The sequence below is a fragment of the Danio aesculapii genome, chromosome 15 (assembly GCF_903798145.1).
Source record: "Danio aesculapii chromosome 15, fDanAes4.1, whole genome shotgun sequence".
NCBI classification, from domain to species: Eukaryota; Metazoa; Chordata; class Actinopteri; order Cypriniformes; family Danionidae; genus Danio; species Danio aesculapii.
The window spans coordinates 42,838,938-42,861,298 of record NC_079449.1 but is presented as its reverse complement, the minus strand read 5'-3'; the positions used below and the strand labels follow the sequence as shown (position 1 = coordinate 42,861,298).

The 22,361-nt window shown below is 37.9% G+C and overlaps 2 protein-coding genes across 3 annotated transcripts in view; both read right to left on the bottom strand.

The window, feature by feature from the left end:
- znf1007 (zinc finger protein 1007) overlaps window positions 1–4,380 on the bottom strand; it is a 23,275-nt gene extending 18,895 nt beyond the window's left edge. The window contains exon 1 of the mRNA XM_056473483.1: window positions 4,325–4,380. The gene's annotated coding sequence lies outside the window, so the exon portion shown is untranslated. The remainder of the gene's footprint in view (window positions 1–4,324) is intronic.
- Window positions 4,381–5,417: 1,037 nt separating this feature from the next.
- alox5b.2 (arachidonate 5-lipoxygenase b, tandem duplicate 2) overlaps window positions 5,418–22,361 on the bottom strand; it is a 43,581-nt gene continuing 26,637 nt past the window's right edge. The window contains exons 1-15 of one of the 2 annotated variants that reach the window (XM_056474357.1): window positions 18,619–18,676; window positions 14,385–14,538; window positions 12,351–12,549; window positions 12,167–12,248; window positions 11,852–11,974; window positions 11,615–11,718; window positions 11,284–11,456; window positions 9,695–9,841; window positions 9,378–9,587; window positions 9,000–9,086; window positions 8,625–8,803; window positions 8,409–8,533; window positions 7,573–7,673; window positions 7,311–7,481; window positions 5,418–5,785 (exon numbers count right to left, since the gene is read on the bottom strand). In XM_056474357.1, the coding sequence (XP_056330332.1) occupies window positions 5,606–5,785; window positions 7,311–7,481; window positions 7,573–7,673; window positions 8,409–8,533; window positions 8,625–8,803; window positions 9,000–9,086; window positions 9,378–9,587; window positions 9,695–9,841; window positions 11,284–11,456; window positions 11,615–11,718; window positions 11,852–11,974; window positions 12,167–12,248; window positions 12,351–12,549; window positions 14,385–14,534 (2,031 nt within the window). In that variant the 5' untranslated portion in view covers window positions 14,535–14,538; window positions 18,619–18,676 and the 3' untranslated portion in view covers window positions 5,418–5,605. Of the gene's footprint in view, window positions 5,786–7,310; window positions 7,482–7,572; window positions 7,674–8,408; window positions 8,534–8,624; window positions 8,804–8,999; window positions 9,087–9,377; window positions 9,588–9,694; window positions 9,842–11,283; window positions 11,457–11,614; window positions 11,719–11,851; window positions 11,975–12,166; window positions 12,249–12,350; window positions 12,550–14,384; window positions 14,539–18,618; window positions 18,677–22,361 lie in introns of those variants that run through there. The other variant, XM_056474356.1, reaches the window with a different exon arrangement.

Here is a 22,361-nt window from a genome sequence, read left to right as displayed (position 1 = left end):
TAGCATTTTCAGCAACAGTAGACTTGCACATAGGCCTAATATTATTATTTTACCATATGGTCACTTTAGAATTATAAGGTTCTATCTGACATTTTTGCCAAAACTGAGTTATTCACATTTTCTTATTAAATGACAACTTATTGTTTACATTTTAAGACTTAAAAAAAATGTTGCACATACTGTTTGCTATATGGATTGCAAAAACTTTGAAGCTTAATATTTCAAAATCATTCAGAACGCAGATAAAACCTTATAATTCCAAGGTGATGATATTTTTAAGCATTAACAATAATAATAGCGTACTCATATTAACCGTTAAAGAAACGTGATCTTGATTTTAAGCAAAAAAAAAATTGTGATTCACATTTTAGCCAGAATCGTGCAGCCCTAGTCTGGGGCATCATGGTGTCGCAGTGGGTGGCATGATTGCCAAAGCAAGAAGGTAGCTGGTTTGAGCCTCGGCTGGGTCAGTTGGCATTTCTGTGTGGAGTTTGCATGTTCTCCCCATATTTGCAAGGGTTTCTCCACATGTCCAAAGACATGCACTATAGGTGAATTGGGTAAGCTAAATTGTCCGTAATGTATGTGTATGGATGTTTCCCAGTGACGGGTTTCAGCTGGAAGGGCATCCGCTGCGTAAAACTTAAGCTGGATAAGTTGGCAATTCATTTCGCTGTGCCGACCCCAGATTAATAAAGGGACTAAGCCAAAAAGAAAATGAATGGACGAATGAGTTCAAGTCTATTCACAATTTCCCAGTTCAGTTTAGGGAATTAAATTCTGTCATTAAATTATTCTTGTTAAATTTATTTAACTTGATTATGTGTAATTAACCAAAGTTAAATTTAGTAGTTGTTGAGCTGATTTTGTTTTTTGCACATATTTGTAATGTGCATCTATGACAAAGTCAATTTTCTACTACCGAATGACACATATACTCAGATTACACGAACAAATCTTTAAGAATGAAGTAAAATAAGTCGCTAGACAACAAAATATTTGTTTAGATTTTAAAACGCAGATGAATATGAATGTTATGCTTCTTTAGAGTATATTTGGCAACCATATTTTTTGGTATTGCTGCTTTTTATTCTGGCTAATTTAGTATTTTTAAGTATATTTATTTTAGTTTGCGCTTGCAATTTGTTCCTAAAAATCTGTTCTGAATGCTCATTCGTAGAGAGAGGAGTTTAATAGAGAATGTAGCTTAGAGAAGCGTCTGGCTCAGAGCCGGCCCAAGGCATAAGCGAACTAAGCGGCTGCTTAGGGCCCCGTGGCCACCAGGGGGCCCCCAAGAGTGCACGAAATGAATAAGTGACTTTATTTTTATGTTTGTTTGTTGGGTTATGGATAAGGGGAGGGACAAAACATATGCCAATTTATCATGTAATTTCCGGCAGCGATACATATTCTGGCGTCAAGTATCGATACTTATCTAAATTTACAAAAGATATGAATTAATTAATTAGTCTTTCACACTGACTGCAACAGATTACCGCTTTAGATACAGTACACCCAGCCACCACCAGGCGCTTCCCATAACAGCAGATCATCAGAGACACACCGGCGTCATGTAAACCGCTGACAGGTGAGCCATTGCAATGGTGGAAATCTCAGGCATACGGATATTCTTCTGTCCAAGCTGGACCAAGGTATTTGTGTTTCAGACATCCAGCTCCCCCGAATTTTCCGCTAGTTTCTTCCTCACAGACGCGCTTTCACTTCGATATATCGCTCGCGCGTGCCCGCGGGCAGTGCTGTGACTTAAATGTGCTCAAACATTTTAATTCCGCCAAAATATGTATTAGATAAAGATATCAATAGGGGGTGAACATATAATTTAAAAGGCCTTGCGTTTATTTAACCCTTACAGATTTTGGCAAAGTCTTGTAGATGGTATTTTGGCTAAAAATATTAGGGTAATTAAAAAATCTTTTTAAATAGATGAGTAAATAACTGATGTTCTCCACTGCTGAAAACTTCATACGCGATGAGAGGAGTCTGTTCTCACCTCTCAGAGCATTCTGATCAGTTAAAGAAAAAATATTGATGCATTAAAAATATTACAAATATTTAATGCATGATTGTTTATTCAAAATAAACCAGAGCTAAGCATAAAAACTGTCCATGTTTTCATAAAATAAGTTCATCAAGTTGTAATAAGTGTTTAAAGTTTACAGAAAACTAGAAAGCAATAATTGACTATTTTGACAGTGTTTTCTTAAATGCATATTCCACTAAATTGAGATTCTGCTGCTATGATAGAGATGATTGTGATTTTCTATCACAAACTGTTCTTTGCACATCAGCATTGTTAAGTTGTTTGACAGTGGAGCGCTTGTTTTTCATTGTTGCAATTTTAGAAACATGCTGTCATTAAAAGAAATGAATCAACCTTTTGATGCATTTTTTTCCTTTTTGCATTTTTTTATAATTTTTTTTTCATTTTTGATGCATTTTTTTCATGATATATTTGTGATTGATTTTCTGTTGATTTATCGCAGAATCACTGATATCGTGATTGAAGCAACAGTGCACGGCACAGCAGCAAAACGCTTCATAAACTTGGTGATAAAAAATAAGCTTCTGATTTATACATTTGTTTCTAATTTCTTATTACACAGCCATGAACTATGGATTGTAAATACACTGCAAAAATGATTTTCTTTCTTCTAGTTTTGTCTAGTCCAAATATCTAAAATTTTTAGTCAAAATTCTGTGCGTTTTTTTTTTTTTTTTTTTTCATAAAAAAAGCTCAATAATCTGCCAATTAGGATAAATAAAAGAATATTGTTTTTGGTTTTAAATAAAATTATTTTACTTATCTCATTGGCAGATTAATTTGTTCACTTTACAGCAAAAAATTCACTTAATTTATAATTATTTATGAAAACTGAATTTTTTTTTCTAGATATTTAGTAATATGCTATATGCGAATATGTCTACAAAATGCTTCCTGATTTTATTTGAATTTGATGCAAATAGTTTAAGCTATTTGAACTACAAAATGCATTTATGTTAACATTTATCCATTTAAAAAAAAAAAATTTTATTGTCACTATTTTTGACTGTTTGGCAGCATTTTGTGACTGAATAATAATAATAATAATAATAAGTATGCTATTGGCTACTTCCAACTGTTTTTGTTTCTGTCAACATTAATTACAGCTTAGATTAATGTTTTGTGTCTAATTGTTTAGTTTTGTGGCAAGTAGTCATATAAAAAGTGGGATCAATAGGCAGTTGATCAATAGGCAGTTGTTTCTGCAGTATAATATTTGGAATTGTCTTTAAACATATTTTATGATTTAAGTAACACAACTACAGCAAATAAAATCGATAATGCATGTTTTAAATTTACAGTGTGCGAATAATCAAGAATCAACGATAATTTGTCACATTGTTTGCACCAAGGGGGCCCCAACTAAAATCCTGCTTAGGGCCCCCTGAAGGCTTGGGCCGGCCCTGGTCTGGCTAACTGCCTTTAAATACTGTATACTATTATAAAATAATAATTACATCAAAGAACTTCACTTTAAAATCATACATACAATTTACCTAGTTAAATCTGTATTGTAAATACAAGATACATATCAAGGAGATAAAGAGAGGCTCACTTATTTCTTTGTTAAAATATTACCTTTTAAACAAATTCAGAATGAATCTGGCAGAATACAGCTTTAATCTGAGATATTTTAATTGTGGTTTAACATCACAGGATATTCTATGTAACAAAAACAATTCCAATAAAGATTTTATGTTAACTTCTGCAGGAAGAAATTCAGAGAAACTACATTTTAATTTAAGTTCCCATATAGACCACAAAAAATACCTCACTGTGTTCAATCTTCAGTTTATCTTCTAATATATGTATATCTAAGTTTAGAGCCACTTCAGCCTGCATTAAGTATAGGGAAATGTTAGTTTTTGAATAAACAGCGTTTAAGACGGTTTAGTTTTTACTTAAAACTGTTATTAAATGTTTGACACGTGTCTATAATGTAACACCTAAACCTTTATCCATGATGTTTTAAAAATAATTAATTGTTTCGCTACCTTTTTGACTTTATATTGCTGTTTCCATTGTTATGTTCTCGTTTCTACGATGAAGAAAAGGTAAAACAGTAAAAGCTCCGCTTCTCAGCGACTAACATTACCGGTAGATGCTAATGATCAAGAAACGTACGTTTATGACAAACTCACGATATCCCGAGCGAAATGAGAAACACACTTCGGGTTAATCATGTTTAGACGCGATTTACTTTCAAATCAAGGTTAATAAATATAAGTTAAACTATTTCTTCAAGCGGATAAAAATTCAAACCTTTCGTCAGCAGAATCGGGAAGGCGGGAGCGCGGCGCAGTCTTGTGATGTCATACAACGCCACACCAAGAAACAAGTTCCGGGCCAAAATTCCTTCAAACTGTTGTGAGAAGCTTGTGGAAGGACACCCCAAAGATTTGACCAAAGTTATACAGTTTAAAAGCAAAGCTAGAAAAATTCCAAGGAAATGTTTGTAAACTTTTGACTGTCTAGAAATTAATTAAAAAAAAATCTCAAAAAAAAAAAAATCTCTCACTATTCTGTTATTTAGCAAATGTAAATCATTTGGGTAATCATAACAGACCTAAAATAGTAAACGTTTAGTATGATTTAACATCAGACAATTTTAAAAAATGGTTATTTCTATTTTTTAGAGTGTATGTAAACTTCTGGTTTCAACTGTGTGTGTGTGTGTGCGTGTGTGTGTGTGTGCGTGCGTGTGTGTGTGTATGAGAGAGAGAGAGAGAGAGAGAGAGAGAGAGAGAGAGAGAGAGAGCATAATAGACAACAATAAAGATGACAGAATAGATGACAATAAGAATGGCAGAATAGATGACAATAATGATGACAACAGATTACAGTAAGGATAACAGAAAAGATGATAACAAAGATAGATGACAGAATAGATTACAGTAGGACAACAGGATGACAGCAGAAAATTCCAAAAACCTGGCGAAGCAATAAATAACATGCATGTTAATTTACACATTTATCAGAACAAGTATGCATTTTTAGCAAAATAAAAATGTTAAACGTTAAATGATAAATCATTTGGCCAAAAAAAAAACTGTAATCCATAAATGAACACTGAATATGTAAAACACCTGAACTGCAAATATTTTATGCCTTTAAACATTAGAAATGATTTTGAATGTAATATTTATGAAATTAAAGCAGTTTTATCTGTTAGATCTGACAGAATTAGACTTCAGTTTTTCTGCTCTGTAAAACCAGTTAAACCTGCCAATAACAAGTTTTGCCCGGTAATCGTAACCCCTTGAAAAGTCTTTAGTTTGAGAGTTTCATTGAGTCATCCAAGAGCAGAGAGGAACCCAGCTGATGAGTAGATCATTGTAGTTTGTAAGTAGTTTATTGTACGATCTTAATTGTTTTATTAAAAAGTTATTATACAAAGAATTTAAAACATCAATTAAAAATTACTGTTTTAAAACATTTCATTGTCATGTTAAAAAACTTGCTACCTTTTCTTTGAATGCCAAGCATATACTGTGTAATTGTACTGTGAACAGCTTTTGTAAATGTTTGGCACAGAGGTTTTCTTCAGATGGCCACGCTGTTGGGGATTCTGTCTGGACACAGATACCAGTAGGGCAGTTCCAGAGTTTCATTTCGGCTCCTGATGGTCTTAGTGACGTCAACTAATTTCTTGCGGAAATTCTTAATTGCTTCCATGGCCAGTTCTTCAGTGAAGTACTTATCTGGGTACACACCTAAAAACAGCTGAACAGAAGATTGGGACAAAAAAAAAAAAAAAAAAAAAAAAAAAAAAAAAAAAACACATTTACTTTTATATTGGTCAATGAATAATTGGAAGCAAGTACACTGCTCAAAAAAAATAAAGAGAGCATTAAAATAACACATGCTAGATCTGAATGAATGAATTATTCTTAATAAATACTTTGTTCTTTACATAGTTGGATGTGCTTGACAGCAAAAATCACACACAAATTATCAAAGGAAATCAAATTTATTAACCTATGGACATCTGGATGTGGAGACACACTCAAAATTGAATAGGGAAAAACACTACAGGATTATCCAACTTTGATGTAATGTCCTTAAAACAAGTCAAAATGAGGCTCCATAGTGTGTGTGGCCGCAACGTGCCTGTATGACGTCCCGATGACGCCTGAGCATGCTCCCGATGAGGTGGTGGATGGTCTCCTGAAGGATCTTCTCCCAAACTCGAATTAAAGCATCTGCCAACTTACTGTGACGCTAGGAGTCTGTGGTGCAAGAGATGTGGCATTGGTGGGTGAAGCGAGACATGTCCCAAAAGTTCTCAGTTGGATTCACATCTGGGGAACAAGCAGGCCAGTCCATAGCATCCGTGCCTTGGTCTGAGAATCTCATCTCAGTACCTAATGGCAGTCAGGCAACCTCTGGCAGGAACATGGAGGGCTGTGCAGCACTCCAAAGAAATGCCACCCCACATCATTACCAACCCACTGCCAAACCAGTCATGCTGGAGGATGTTGCAGGCAGCGGAACGTTCTCCACGGCCCCCCCAGACTCTGTCACATCTGTCACCATTGTGCATTTGCCAGTCTTGGTGTTCTCTGGCAAATACCAAACATCCTGCATGGTGTTGGGCGCCCAGACCCTCATTCCACCCTCATCTGACCATTTGAGGAGACACATCCATATTTGTGGCCTGCTGGCGGTCATTTTGCAGGGCTCTGGCAGTGCTCCTCCTGTTCCTCCTTGCACAAAGGCGAAGGTAGCGGTCCTGCTGCTGGGTTGTTGCCCTCCTACGGCCTCCTGATGTACTGGCCTGTCTCCTGCTAGTGCCTCAATGCTTGGGAAACTATGCTGACAGACACAGCAAGCCTTCTTTTTTTTCACAGCTCGCATTGATGTGCCATCCTGGATGAGCTGCACTACCTGAGCCACCGGTGTTGACTGTAGACTCTGTCTCAGGCTACTACTAGAGTAAAAACACTGCCGGCATTCAAAATTGACCAAAACATCAGCCAGGAACTGAGAAGTAGTCTGTGGTGACCACCTGCAGAGCTACCCTTTTACTTGGGGTCTCTTGCTAATTGTCTATAATCTCCACCTGTTGTCTATCCTATTTGCACAACAGCATGTGAAATCGATTGTCAATCAGTGTTGCTTCCTAAGTTAGCAGTTTGGTTTCACAGATGTGTGATTAACTAGAAGTTACATTGTGTTGTTTAAGTGATCCCTTTATATTTTGAGCAGTGCATATTGTAAGCTAGTTATGAAGAATCAGTTATCAAACCTCATTGTCCTGGAACTGACTGAGGATCCAAATTGTTCCTAGATGCAAACTGGAGCGTCCGCGGTCCGGCAGACTCTCCATGATATACTTCATATCCACTTTGCCCTTCTCTGTGGGAGGAGGTTTCCGCATGGTGGACGGAGTGTTCGGGATCCAGGCATACCAGTCAAACTGGAACACAGGAGAGACACACAGATATCAGGTTGAATATTTGCCTATATTCTCAGTTTATATTCCTCCAGAGAAGTGCGTAAAATGCCACCTGTCCAAAGTTGATTGCTGCATGTTGTGCTGAAGCTGTGAAAATCACGATGGTCAGATACTCAACCAACTGCTCCCGGGTTCTCAGGACATTTGGAAAATCTGTATACATTTAAAAGCACCACCATGTAAGCACAATGCACATAAACATGTGCTAATAGTCATTTAGCAGATGTTTTTATCCAAAGCAACTTACAATAAGGAAGGAATCATTTGGAGAACTGTTCATGATGGACGTCCAGCTAGGACAGCTTTACAGTAGTCTAGTCTAAAAAAGGGAAGTACTTCCACCAGAAGTTGTGCCAAATGCTAAATGAGCAAAGGACTGATGTTTGTTATGATATATAGTGCAAACCTGCATGATCATGCTTTTCTCAATGTGACCTTTGATGGGCAACTGGTCATCAAAGGCCACACTGAATTGGCAGGGATAATTGTAGATGAATCCAGTTTGGTTATGATTTATGGTCAGAATTGCAGGGAGTAAAAGAATTTGTTTTAGCGTGATTGAGCACGTGATGGTCTTTACTGCTCAAGATCAGTTACTGTTGAATGTGAAATCGTCCAGATGATGTAGCTGTGGGGTCAACGTTGTAAAAAAGGTAAGATTTTAAACAATGGGACCACAATGGGTGTAAATAGAGAAATGGACAGGTCCAAGAACTGATCCCTGAGGTATACCTGTGACCAGCTGGTGTGCTTTGTATACCTCTACAATCCAGGCAAGCCTGAATGATTGGCCAATGAGGTAGGACTCCAACCTCCGACCTCAGTAATAGAGGAGGGAACAGACTCGGACAGTCATTAACATTATAGTAAAAATGATCCTGTACTCACCACCATTATTGGGACAATTCTTCATACCATAGGAGCAAACATCTTGAACAAAAGCCTGGATCTCCTCATCTTCCTGAACGGTTTCATCACTACTATAGTAGATCTTGACCACATCAGTAACAAAGCTGGAGGAAGGTCAAGAGAAATGATGAATCAGCAAATAAAAATAATACTACTAGTAGTAAAAGACTGCACTGTTTGTTTATATTCAAATACCTTTTCACTGTCTCCCAAACCATCATGCCATCATCTCTGTAGTAGTAGTTTGGCAGATCTTCCTTGTTATCAACATTTCGAGTTTTCATGGCCTCAGGGAAGCACAAGGACTTATAGGTTAATGTCTTCATACCCTTTCGGATTACTTGCTCAATTCCAATTCCACCAGTGCTATCAACCTATAAATAAAATGGGGGGCACAGATGAGTTCTTACACACAAAACAGAAATCTAGATGATAAAATATGAATGTTATAATCAAGTTTGCGTCTTCAGACCTTAAAAAAAAGGAATGTGAAGAAATTGGTGACATGAAATACAAATGTGGAAAAGCTGTAGTTTCTGCCAAGTAACTATTTTGAAGTGGTGAAGATACCTTTCCAAAGACTCCACCCTCATTTATGAGTGTTTCACGAGCTGCAGTGTTGATGGCAATGGTAAAACGGACATGAGGTATCAGTAACTGGAAGAAGAAAATAAGACATTTAAAAATCAATAAGACACTCTAGGCCACACTTTCAGTGTTTATTCCACAGGATCCATACCAATAATTGAAATATAAATATTTAATATCAATAATAAATCTTCTAACATCAAATACCATAGAGTTTGTGGTTTGCCCAGGTATAATGAAATAAAAAGGCATGAAACAACACTTGATCCAGGGAATTAGTAATCAAATAAAAGTAATCTCAAAGGCATATTATCATCCATGTCTTAACCAACATAAAACACCAAGTGCTGTATACTCTACCTTGTACACAGGGTGGACTGCAGAGAGCTGTCTGAACATGGCTATGGTAAACACCTCAGATATCAGGTGTGTCCTGAGAAGGTGTGTGACCAGCTGGTGTATGTTGTAGTCGCAGGATTTCACCCATATTTTGGCTAACAACCAGTCATACTCATTATCAGTGGGAAGAAAGACTGTGCTATTCTCTCCTGGAGTCGTCTGACGACTGAGCTGTTCCAGAAACCAGAGCAGAATATTTATTAAAATGTCGACAGTTATGTTTGAGCACTGACTTTGTATTTTAAAGTAATATTTAAACTTTTCTTTTCTACAGGTACCTGAATGGCGATTGGTATAAATTCATTTTGTCTGTTCTTGTAAAACAGGCAGAAGGGAGTTGTCAAATACTGCTGGGTGCTGGAGTCTGTGTCATTGGGCTGCACGTCCTCCAGTATTTCATAGTCTGCTATGTAAATGTTTCCTGCCTGTAAAGGAGAGGTTTTTTAGTGATAGAGCCAAAGAGTGATACTGGAAAAAAGTCTATCAATATTATCAATATTCATTCACATCCAGAATTGACAACAGCATCATTCATTGTGGTACATCATCTAAGAAACAAACAATGCCTTAATTATTTCTACTGTTTTTACGGTTTAAAGCTGTGTATCTGAACAAAATAGCAATCTGAATGATACCATTTTCATAAGGTTAACTAGAACATCCATACAGTACCAAAAGGGTTGTCAGGTATGTGATTTCCCATGTCATGTTGTTCTATGTGCTTCTGTTTATATCACGTGATTACTTTTTGTTCTGTTTTCCTGTCATTAATCAGTGTTCATTAGTTCCACCTGTGTTCTCACCCCTCTTTGTAATTTAGTTAATCATGTCTTGTTTATTTATACTCCTGAGATTTGGTTAGTCTTGGTTCGGTCTTGTGTTGTCAACAGTTACCTGTTACTATGGAAGTGTTTGTAAATAATTAAGATGTTTTTGATAACCCTCGTTTCCTGTGCATTTGTGGAGAGTGCACCTGTGACAGAATGCCGGACCAGACCAGTTTCTGACACTCGCAAACTGCACCACCAGCAATTGTAGGACTCAAATGGTCCATTGCATGTTCAAAAATTGACGGATATCTGAGTTGAAAATTAAGAAGTTTTATTTTGAATGCAAGAAGTTAGAGAATACAAGTTCTGCGCAGGAGAGATGTACTACCGTATCAGCCCCTGCCCATTATGCTGTCCTTCAGGCTTTTATACTGTCTCTCACACACTCTCTAACCCTCAACCCTATTGACTTATATGGTGTTGTCTTGACAGTTTGACCGTTCAGCAACCAGATATTCCTCTTCCTGGTATCTGTGTATCTTCTCTTAACAGATCACCTTTTAAGGCAGATGTTTCTGAGCACTTACACATAGCTCATACATCTTGTCATTCTCCATCCACCCCCACCCTAGCATCCTGTAACATTTCTCTATACTTTGTGCACATAATATAGCAGTTAACACTTTAAAGCAAAAGCCTTCATGTCTAGATTTACTACGTACTTACTAACAAAGCTTTATAAAATGCTTATCCTTCACTATCCAGATTGATTGGTTGATTACAAGTTTGTGTTAATGAATTGTTGGACAGGTGTACCTAATAAATGGCCGGTGAGTGTACAAAATCTCATTATTGCAAGAAAATGTTTTTAACTCATTTTTATTATCAGAAAGTATGCTGTTCTAGCAATATAAAATCTCACTATTACAACTAATTTAATGGAAAAAAAACAATATTGGGCTTTAATGCACAACTGTACAGGGTATCCTGAAATTTGTACAAATTAAAAAATTGTGGTAGTTTCAAGTATTTTTGGTAGTTTCAAGTTTATTTGTTAAATGTTTAGAAAAATTCATTAGGTTATTTTTTTTCCTGACCTTTAATTCCTCCTGCAGTGTGGTTCCTCTATCCAGGGAGTTCTCCACCATCTCCTGCGTGACCACAAATTTGTCTGGGAGTTTTGTGCACTTTTTGATCATCACAGGATTGCAGCCATTTAAGAACTGATAACCAAACACTACATCTTTAGTCCAGTTCTGCATCACATACTCTGTCAAATGGAGAAAAAATAGAGTTGTCTGTGAGTTAACAGATGAATGAATAATCTTTTAATTTTAACAGTTAATTTGTTATGGCAACACAATCATTTACACTCAGTAGATGGCTCAATTAAAAAAAAATAAAATAAAATTAAGAAAACATTCAAACCTGACAATGTGTTCTTGATGGTTATGAATACTTTTTCAAAATCTGCAAAATCTTTCCAAGACTGGAAAACACTCTCAAGTTTATTAAGACCAAGATTCTCAACTCTGAAAAAGAAAAATACAGCTGAATGCTCAAAATTGGATTTTCCTGGCAGCAGTTAAACTATATTACAAGAAATCAATGTTAATGATAAATGTGAAAAGATGACACAAAGATGACACAAAGAGGGTAACATACGCTTTAAGGACATTCAAAGAGAAGTCCACTGATTTTGCAGTATCAAACTGAACATCCAGAGGAAGTTCAGAGGACCTACTGGCATCTATGGACATGAGGAAGCCAGATTTCCATTCATTCCACCTGCAAAAGAGACAGCATTAATCTTTCAGTTATTAGACTGAACATTTATTTTTGATGATTGTAACAATAATTTGGATAAAGTAACTCCAATGTAAACTGAACAATAAGAATCTAAAAAAAACTAATTGTCTGGGGAAAATTTAAGACTGTATTAATACGACTAAATTCTAGTGAAGTCTGTGGTGTAAATACCTGAACTTTTCTCGTCTGTTTTCCAGTTCCAGGTGCCTGTACTCTTTCAGTATTGAGACCTTTTCATCCTGAGGCAATCGACCTGAAGGAACACACATACACAATGCATAAATACACACATACACAATGCATAAATACATGCAGATGCACAAAGGAGAGTACATTTCCTCATTCAGGACTTTACCCCGTCCTTCTAGAAGAACCAGCTCCTTTTGATCAGCTATCCACCGATAACAGGGGAACTCAAAGCAGTCTCCAGTGGGTGCTGTTACACTGATGCTCCTGCAGTACCAATCATCATTGATCAGGAATTTCTCCTTCTCCAGTTTGACCAGCAGAATCTCTCCAAGAGTCTCCTCCACATGAATGTCAATGGAAACCACCTTTAACAACAACTTCTGTTAGACAACTCAACCACACAGCTTATGTGCAATAAATCAAAGAGAACGAATAACATCAGATTGATTAAACTAACAGTCAAGATTCTCTGGGTTTGTGATATGTGACACTGGACCACAAAACCAGTCATAAGTGTCAGTTATTTAAATTGACATTTATACATCTCTACCCCATCAGTGCACTCCATCTTGCTCGTTTCTCTATTTTTAAGGGGTGGACAGAGACTTTCTGCTTCTGTTTTCCAGAAGATTTAAAGCTCGAAATGCCATTGCTCACAGTATATGAAGCTGAGCACATGGAGAAGATGGAGAGACAGATTGATGGTGGGTCGCCGAACACAGCACTATGTGAAACAAATCTGCATGATTGCAGACCTCGAGAGAGCACTGGCTTAACTGTGCTGGGTAAGCATTGATTTTGGCAAGGACAGTCAAGCTTATCAGAGAAGGATAAGATGGATTTCTAGATTCTAATGGCTTTCTTTCCCTAATACAGCCAAAAGCCTTTTTCTAAAATGGAGTGACAGAAATTCAGCAATGTTCAAATGTTCAATTCAACAAGGTTCTTCTCAGAAAACCTTTCGCTCAACCTTCACAGCCAACACATCTTGGTTTCTGCTCTGTACCCACAGCGGGACAATCAGCAAACAGAAACCCCAGGGTCCCCCAGCCTCAACAGGTAGAGACCGCTCAGGAACTGACAGTTTTAACCCAAAAATGACCGCTGTGTCAGATGAAGACGAGCCGGAGTCAGAGATTCAATCAACGAAATTTTACTGAAGATTTCAGTTTCAGCAGAAGCCAGTTTCAACACTCGCAATGAGCTTTGCTCACAATTTCAAAACAACAACAATTAAATAGTAGCATAACATCTCTAACTGCGTCATAGATATTGGTGTTTTAAACCGTTTGGTTAAAAGACAGGTAGAATTTTCCAGAGAAAGAAACTTTCAACGTGTGAGTACAGTTCTGAACAATATCTCCAATAATTACTTAGGCATCAAGCACACAAAGGTCAGACATAACAGGAGGATATTTCTGTAGTCAGGATGATCAGAAGTCAAATTCAGCTTGTCTTCATGTCTCCAACAATGAACAGCACAAACACAAAGAAAATCTACATTAACGCTGTTTCTTATGCTCTCAGTCACCTTAGCAAACTGGTAGAATAAACATAGCAGACAATTCATTTCCAGCGACAGCTGTTAAGTAGCATCAACCATCCAGCTCCACATGAGAGGTCTCAGTGACCTCTTGAATGGCCTTGAAAATCCAGAGGAAACAAATGACTTGGCAAACATCATTCCAGTTTTACTCTGAAGAGGGGTGACACTAAGGTCATCCTATAATCCTGGTCCTTAAACATTCAACTGTATTAATAATCATAAAGACATAAGAAAGGATATGTGTTACTCCATCCTGGAGCCAACATTCATCAGGAAATTCACTCCTTTAAGACACAGCCGAAACAGACCCTGTCTCATTGGTGACGCAGTAGCTAGGCATTGCTCCTCTAACCCTCAATTAGGCAAAAAGAGGCAGGCGACCAAACCAGAGTTCAAGTTCAGTGCATACCACAGCACGACCTCAGCTCTCATGGAGTAACATCCCTTCTTGCACTACTGTCTTGATCTCCCTCTCCAGCAAAAAGGGATCAGCAGTTGAGTCTGTAATTACTTGCTGTAATAACACCAGAGCTAATTCCCATAGTGAGATACCTCACTGCTGTTATCAAAGAACTGTGGTAATGCAGTTTTTCTTTTTATTAATTAAAAGGAGAATTCAACTAATATCTGAACATCCTGAAATCTAAATCCTACCGTTCCTCTGTCCAAACGTTCAAACCAGGATTTGTCCAGCAGAGTTCGGTCGCTGCTTCTCTCTTTACCCACCAGCGTCAGGTAAATGTAGTTCAGAGTTCCAGCAAAGACCTGGTTTCCAGTCGTGACAGACACTGTGTATGTGAACATTCTGCTGCAATGGAGAAGACAAGTACATTAGAATCTGTGGGCAGTTTATCAAACATGATGAAAGTGTAATCATCACAAAGTTTGCATTTAGATATTGTTTGATATTATTAGAAGGTTTGGCATGGAGAGAACCCTGAGCTCAGAGATAATTGAGCCCAAGGCTCCCGCCTGGTTGATGAGCAAGTGAGGGGTACGAGATCAGGTAGTTCTCGAGGGCTCACCCTGGTAAAGGAGCAAAAGGGGGAGATGGGGTGGAAGGGGGATCAAAAAATGAGGATTAAGGAGTAATACTAGATGGGTTATTTACAGGGAGTTTGGATTAATCCAATTGGCTTAGTAATGATTATGGATGGGAGGCCAGCCACGATCAATCATATCACGTGCTCCTCTCAAAATTAGTTTGTGAAACTTCATTTAAAAAATTAAACGTATAAATAACACTAGCAGGGTTCAACTGGTACCTGCTGAAAGTAGATTTGCAATGGTCATTCAAGAATGCAATGGATTGTGCTGCAATTGATCAGTTTATTTATTAAATTATATTAAGGACACACATCATGGTGAGAAAAACACAGACAGAATCAACAGCTGCGCAACATAACTCTGTAGCGGGCAATGTAAATAAAGACGGACAGTCAGTTGAACTTGTGGTTTTGCAGTGTATTGTCGCTCAAAGTCCTGGTGTTGGTTTTTCTCTTGTCAGTCTGTTTTGGTCAGTTCTACCATAAGTTTGCAATTCAGGCTGTTCTCATAGTCTTTACTATTAATTCATTCATTTTCCGTCAGCTTAGTCCCTTATTTATTAAGGGTCGCCACAGCGGAATGAACCGCCTTTTCTGGCATGTTTTAAGCAGCGGATGCCCTTTCAGCTGCAAACTAGTACTGGGATACACATATACACTCTCACATTCATACACTACAGCCAATTAAGATAATTCAATTCCCCTATAGCGCATGTGTTTGGAGTGTGGGGGAAAGCAGAGCACCCAGAGGAAACCCCCACTAACACGGGGAGAACATGCAAACTCCACATAGAAATGACAACTGACCCAGCTGGAACTCAAACCAGTGACCTTCTTGCTGTGAGTGCTAACCACTGAGCCACTGTACTGCCTTACTAGAAAAAATGTCAAGTGAAAGTTTCACTTTTTCCTAAATTGAATCAGTTCTGAGCTCTCAGACGTGGGAAATTCCCTTTTCCCATCAGACACTTCCTCTTCTGTCTGCGGTTTTTCCGCTTCTCTCTTCAGTCTCTATTCTCATACATCAGGGTCAGTCTTCCTAAATCTAACCACAATTTCATTCAGTGGTCCTTCATTTCTGAAGTTTCATCTGGTTGACCACAGCAGTTCCACACTGGGTTTTAATCAAGCTAGTTTTTTTTCAGCAAGAAACAGAAAGCATTAGTACTAACCAACCCTGCAGATTGCACACACTTTATAATCTTCTCAGTTTTCATGACCTCAATGAATCACCAGGAGCGGCTCATTTAACAGCAGCTCATCTTTTAACTTCCCTAAATCTCTAATAAACAATACATTGTTTGAAGAAAGCACTGCATTACTGAAATGCTGAATCAAGACACGGTTAAAAAGTTGCTTATTTATAAAGGAATTTCAATGTTGTTTTCATTCAGGTGTCATGGTGGCGCAGTGGGTAGCACAATCACAGCAAGAAGGTCACTGGTTCGAGCCCCGGCTGGGTCAGTTGGCATTTCTGTGTGGAGTTTGTATGTTCTCCCCGTGTTGGCGTGGGTTTCCTCCGGGTGCTGAAGTTTCCCCCACAGTCCAAACACATGGGCTAAAGAGGAGTTGGATAAGCTAAATTGTCAGTAGTGTATGAGTGTGTATGGTGTTTCCCAGTGATGGGTTGCAGCTGGAAGGGCATCCACTGCGTAAAACATATGCTGGATAAGTTGGCGGTTCATTCCGCTGTGGCGACCCCAGATTAATAAAGGTACTAAGCCGAAATGAAAAAGTCAATGAATGTTTTCATTCATTCATATATATGAATGCAACACATCCAAATTATAGTATTTCCCAGCAGTGAAGATATTTAATATAGTTTTGCCAATAAAATCTGATGAAGTGTTTATTTTACCTGCGTTGTCATTCATGCACGTTTCTAGTATTGTGCTGCAAAGTTGATCAAAGTTGCCCTAAAACACATTAACTGCAATAAGACTGATGATTGTCAGTTAAAAAACACTTAGGCCCCATTTACACTGCCAGTTAAATGGGACCCAATTCTGATTTTTTCCTCATATGTGACACAGGTCGGATCTGTTCTATGACCGTGTAAACAGAAAAAAACACATGCATTTAGATATTCAGAGATCGGTTTCAGGCCTGCTCATATGTGGAAATAAATCAGATATGTGTCAATGCGACTATCATGGAAAGAGGCAGATCCAAACATGGAGAAGGAAAGTGGTCAGTTGCCACAATTTGCTCAAACCAGACCAGAGATCTTTCTCGTACTCACAAATTCCTCTGAATGGTGGAGGACACCATAAATAAACCATAGGTTCAAGCTGGGATTATGGCTCTTTCCCTCTTCCTCCACCTTCACCTCAAAATCATTTTAAAGTTAGGTGAACGCATATTTCGCAGAGCTGAACGCAAGACAGTTTCTTCCATCGTGGCTAGTGTGACACAGATGCTAGAACCCACTGTTACGCATGTGCAACGTCGTAAATTGTTTAGCAAGTGTAAACACATGAATTTAATATGGGTCACAATTAACGAACATGTAAACGGACAGGCAAAAAATCAGATATAAGCAACAAATCGGAATTGGGCATAAAGACCTGACAGTGTAAACGAGGCCTTAGAGTTTTTCAGCTCAGAATGTTGCTCATTGTCCAACTGAACTAAATGTTATTACTATGTGAAGTTTAGTTATAAACTAATTTCGAGAGGATCACGTGCTTATGATTGCTAGCGGCTGGATCCGCATTATCCAATTCTCAATGCACCAATCAGACGACTCCTAAGCTACTACAAATACCCTGGGTTACATAACACTGCTATCTTCGTTTTGAAGAATCCCCCCATCCACCCCTACTCCTCCTTTTGCCTAGATGGGTGACACGGTGGCCCAGTGCTTAGCACTGCTGCCTCACAGCAAGAATGTCTCTGGTTCCAGGCTTTACCAAACCAGCAGACATTTCTGTGCGGAGTTTGCATTTTCTCCCCGTGCTCATGTGGGTTTCCCCTGGGTTCCCCGGTTTCCTCCCACCGTCCAAAAAACATGCAACTAAAGTTAATTGACTAATCCAAACCGGCACTATAGACATGCTCCTAGTAAATGGTTATCTCTCAAGAGCAATCACTGGCTGTTCATTGGTTATTACAGCAGGGGAGTTCTCGAGATCTACCTGACCTCAAACTCCCCTCTCGCCTTGCAACGGGAGGGAACCCCGGGCTTGAGGATCTTATGAGCTCAGGGCTCTCTCCCGGGACAGCATGCCAAACAAGCTTATAATTAATCATCAGCTAAGTGTGAACTCTTGAAACATATATTACTAAAAAATAAGAATTGATGACCTGATCTTCCCATTAAATCAAAAAGCAAACAAAAAAAGTGACAGAATTGATATAGGTTATTTGAAATAAACCTTTCTAAAACAAAAACCAATGTTACTTGAACAAATATAGATTAAATTGCATCATTATCAATATAAAGGGGGCCTTGGAAAGCACCCATTAACTGACGCTGTCATGCTAAATGTGATCATTTTTTTATTTTTGTAATGTAAGTAACCTGGTTATAATGGCTGTAATCAAATGACACTTATTTAACATGTAATGCATTACTGCAAAATATTAGCAGTAGCAGTAGCGTGTTATATCTCTGACATTTACTGTAAATCATTATAGTGTTTTGTTCATGCGAGATGGTTGTTGGCTTGAAAAAATTGTGGTAATTGATTTTTTTAAAGTTAATGTAAACTCATTAAATTAATCAACATTAATCTGAGTCTGTCTTGCTGGCTCTCCACAAACACTAGTGTGAAATCTCAGCATCTCCTGAAGAAATCTCATCAGTTTCACCACGGTAAACCATTGGTTGATCCACTAACCTGCAGCTCAGACTCCAGACGATGCCTCTGAATATGCTTCAATCCCGTCCAGGAAAATATCATAAATCAGTGGGAATCCTCCAGATGAAAGAGTTTATATAGAGAGATTGAGTAGATGATTAAAATGACTCATCCTCTACTGTGATTGGCTCTTCATGTGAGCTGTTGAGCAACAGATTTCTGTCACTAAGCAAAGCTAATCTGGTTTTTGATCACTTTTATTTACTTTTATTTCCACATATTAGTCAGGGGATTACTTTACACAATAGTCTCATGACACTAACTTGTGCTGAAGTTTTGGTACATTTTACACAAATGCTAATAATGTTTTTGCATTTAGCAGGAGAAAGAAATGCTGGTGGTTTTTGGTCACTTTGAGATCATTGTTTAGTTTAGTTTTTTCTACAGTTGTGTTTTTTTCCTATATTTATTCTCATATTAGGACTGTTTCAAGTGGATGTAAGTCACAATAGCGGGAAAAACACAACCTTAAACTCTGTTTTACTGGATTTAATGTATTTTAGAGCAACCTTGGTAAAATTCAAAGCCTAACAAAATATGTCTGCATGAATAAGACTGAGCAAGTCCAAAGACATGTGGTATAGGTGAATTGGGTAAGCTAAATTGTTCATAGTGTATGTGTGTGAATGAGTGTGTATGGGTGCCCTCCCAGTGATGGGTTGTAGCTGGAAGGGCATCCGCTGTGTAAACATATGCTGAATAATTTGGAATAAATGTGTTTTAGAGCAACCTTGGTAAACTTTAAAGCTTAACAAAATACATGTGCATGAATAAGAATGAGTAAACAGGTGAAAGAAATGTGATGTTGAAATATTAAACCTCTTCAGCAAATACTATGAATTTGATGTGTTGCTTTCATATCCGTATTGCATATAATGAATGAATGAGTACAACAAAAATAGAGATTTTTTTTCTGCTGTGGTCAAACAAGTTTAATGTATTTGAGATTTAAGGAAGTTAAAAGATGTGCTGCTGGTTCTGAATGAGCCGCTCCTGGTGATTCATTGAGGTCATGAAAACAGAGAAGATTATGAAGCTGTCTGTGCAAACAATCAAGTGTAAATCTGTGTATGAGGGTTAGTAGTTCCACTTACAAGACAAGACATTTGACAGGTTTAACTTGTTTTGGTGACTGGAGAAAAAAAGCATCTTCTAGAAGGTTTTGTGTTGAATCTGACTTCCCATGTGGAGATCTGTCTGATCTAACAAAAAAGAAAGTTCTGGACATCATCCACACCATCCTACCAAACATTTACATAAAGTGAAGTTTATTCATGAACTAATTTTAAGAGGATCACATGCTTATGATTAATCACAGCTGGTCCCGCATCAGCTAATATATGATTCACCAATCAGATGATTCCCAAGTCACCATAAATAATAAGTTCCATTTAACAGCCATCTTCATTTTGAAGAATCCCCCCTTCCACCTCTACTCCTCCTCCTTTCCTAGCTGGGTGGCACGGTGGCCCAGTGGTTAGCACCGTTGCCTCACAGCAAGAACGTCACTGGTTCTAGTCCTTACCCAGCCAGCTAACATGTCTGAGCGAAGTTTACACGTTCTCCCCATGCTCACATGGGTTTCCTCCAGGTCCTGCGGTTTCCATTCACTTTCCAAAAACATACAACTTAAGTTAATTAGTAAGTAATTATCTCTCAAGAGCAATCACTATCTGTTCATTAGCTACTACAGCAGGGGAGTTCTCAAGCTCAAACTTCCCTCACGCCTTGCAAACCGGAGGGAGCCCTGGGCTTGAGGATCTTATGAGCTCAGGGCTCTCTCCTGGAACAGCATGCCAAACAAGCTTTATAATCAATCATCAGCTAAGTGTGAACTCTTCAACTGACATTAGGATATTTCATTTTTCTGCGATACATATTGCGATATGAGCATAATTTCACAAGATGACTAATAATTAATTATTTAACATTGCATGATTTTTTTATGATAATGTATCTGCATAAAGTATACAAATTTACTGAAAACATACTAAATAAAATGATTAAAAAAATAGAAGCAAGATAAAATGATTTTTTTTTCAATACTTGAAGAACAGAAATTCAATAATCAAATGAAAATGACACCGTATAGACTTCACTGTATAAATAAACAAACACAACTAATCTTTGTTAAAGCTGCAAATTTTATAGTTTTCATAAAGGCATTTCTTATAAAGCACTTGACTCCACAAGTTATGTGTTCTGAACTGTGGTTCCTGGTTAATTGTCATCCCAGTGTGACATTGCAAGTCCTGTGATGTGACTATTGCAGATTCACTCATTGCGATATCATTGGTGAAATGATATATTATGCAGAGCTATACAGGAGGCATCCACAGGGGATGAGACACCTGAATTCATTTCAGAGCTAGGAATCGAGTTTAAAAACGATTTGGGGAACCAAGCGTGACCTCTGAGAGAGTGGATTAGCCCTCGGGACGTGGAAATTCAACTAATCGAGTTAATGAGTGCAGCACTGCGGATGACCAAATTTGCAGAACTGGAAAAAGAGGTGGAAATTCCAGCAGTGTGAATCAAGGATCTTGCATTTTCACACAATGAACATCATTGCCAAAACAATTCAGCAATTTCAAAAGAGCTGCTTTTGCTTTTCTTTGGGTCAACATATGTCTGTGAGAAAAATAATCCTGCACACAAACAAAACATTACTCTCGTCGGCTACTCAAAAAACTAAAGGGTTTTCCCAGGCTCCATTTATACTGCAGAATTTGATGGTTAAGCTCCTTAATGTGCATGGTGTGCAGGACAGGCCAGTTTGAGCTGATGCTAACTTTCTTTTAATTAATCCTACAAAGTGAGCAAAACGAGGGTTTATACAACATTCACATAGGCCACATTAGCTGTTTATAGGGGATGTATTTTATTAAATCAGTTATTGCACACTGAATCAGAAATTTTCATTCATAATTTTTTTGTTGTTGTGTCATTTGTATTGACACTGCCTCTGAAACTTTTGTCTCAGGTGAAAAAATTGTAATTGGATATGATTTTTCACATGCGAAAAGGCGTTTTGATAGTTGTTTTAACAAATCGGGGTCCAAGCTAGTGAAAAATTCAAATGACAGAGAAACTGATATAATATAATACAAATATTTGTGGTTTATTGTATGCTAGTTTGTCAGCAGGGTTTGGTTTGTAAGGGTCCATCTATTAGTCCTATGACAGAACTAACAGCATGGGTAAAGGTTAATGCAGGGGTGGGCAAACTCGGTCCTGGAGGGCCGGTGTCCTGCATAGTTTAGCTTCAACTCTAATCAAACACACCTGAACATGCTAATCAGTGTCTCCAAGATCACTAATTATCTATAAGCAGGTGTGTTTGATCAGAGCTGGAGCTAAACTGTGCAGGTTACTGGCCCTCGAGGACCGAGTTTGCCCACCCCTGGGTTAATGCATGTAAGCCTTCTCTCGTGCAGCTGTAAACAGATTACTAAAAATTAATAAACTTTCATTTCATGAATCCAATTTTGACTCTTATTCTTATCTGACTCCAATTTACAATAATTTAAACTTAGATTCATCAAATTTTAAATTGCTGGGTTGCAGCTGGAAGGGCATCCGCTGTGTAAAACATATGCTGGACTAGTACTTTTAATTCTGGTCACACGAGAGTCTCTTTAGGGCGGTGCTATCTGTGCTTTAAGGTAGGACTATGAGTGCTCGTCTTGTTTCTGCTCTGTTTTCATCCTTTCATTAATATT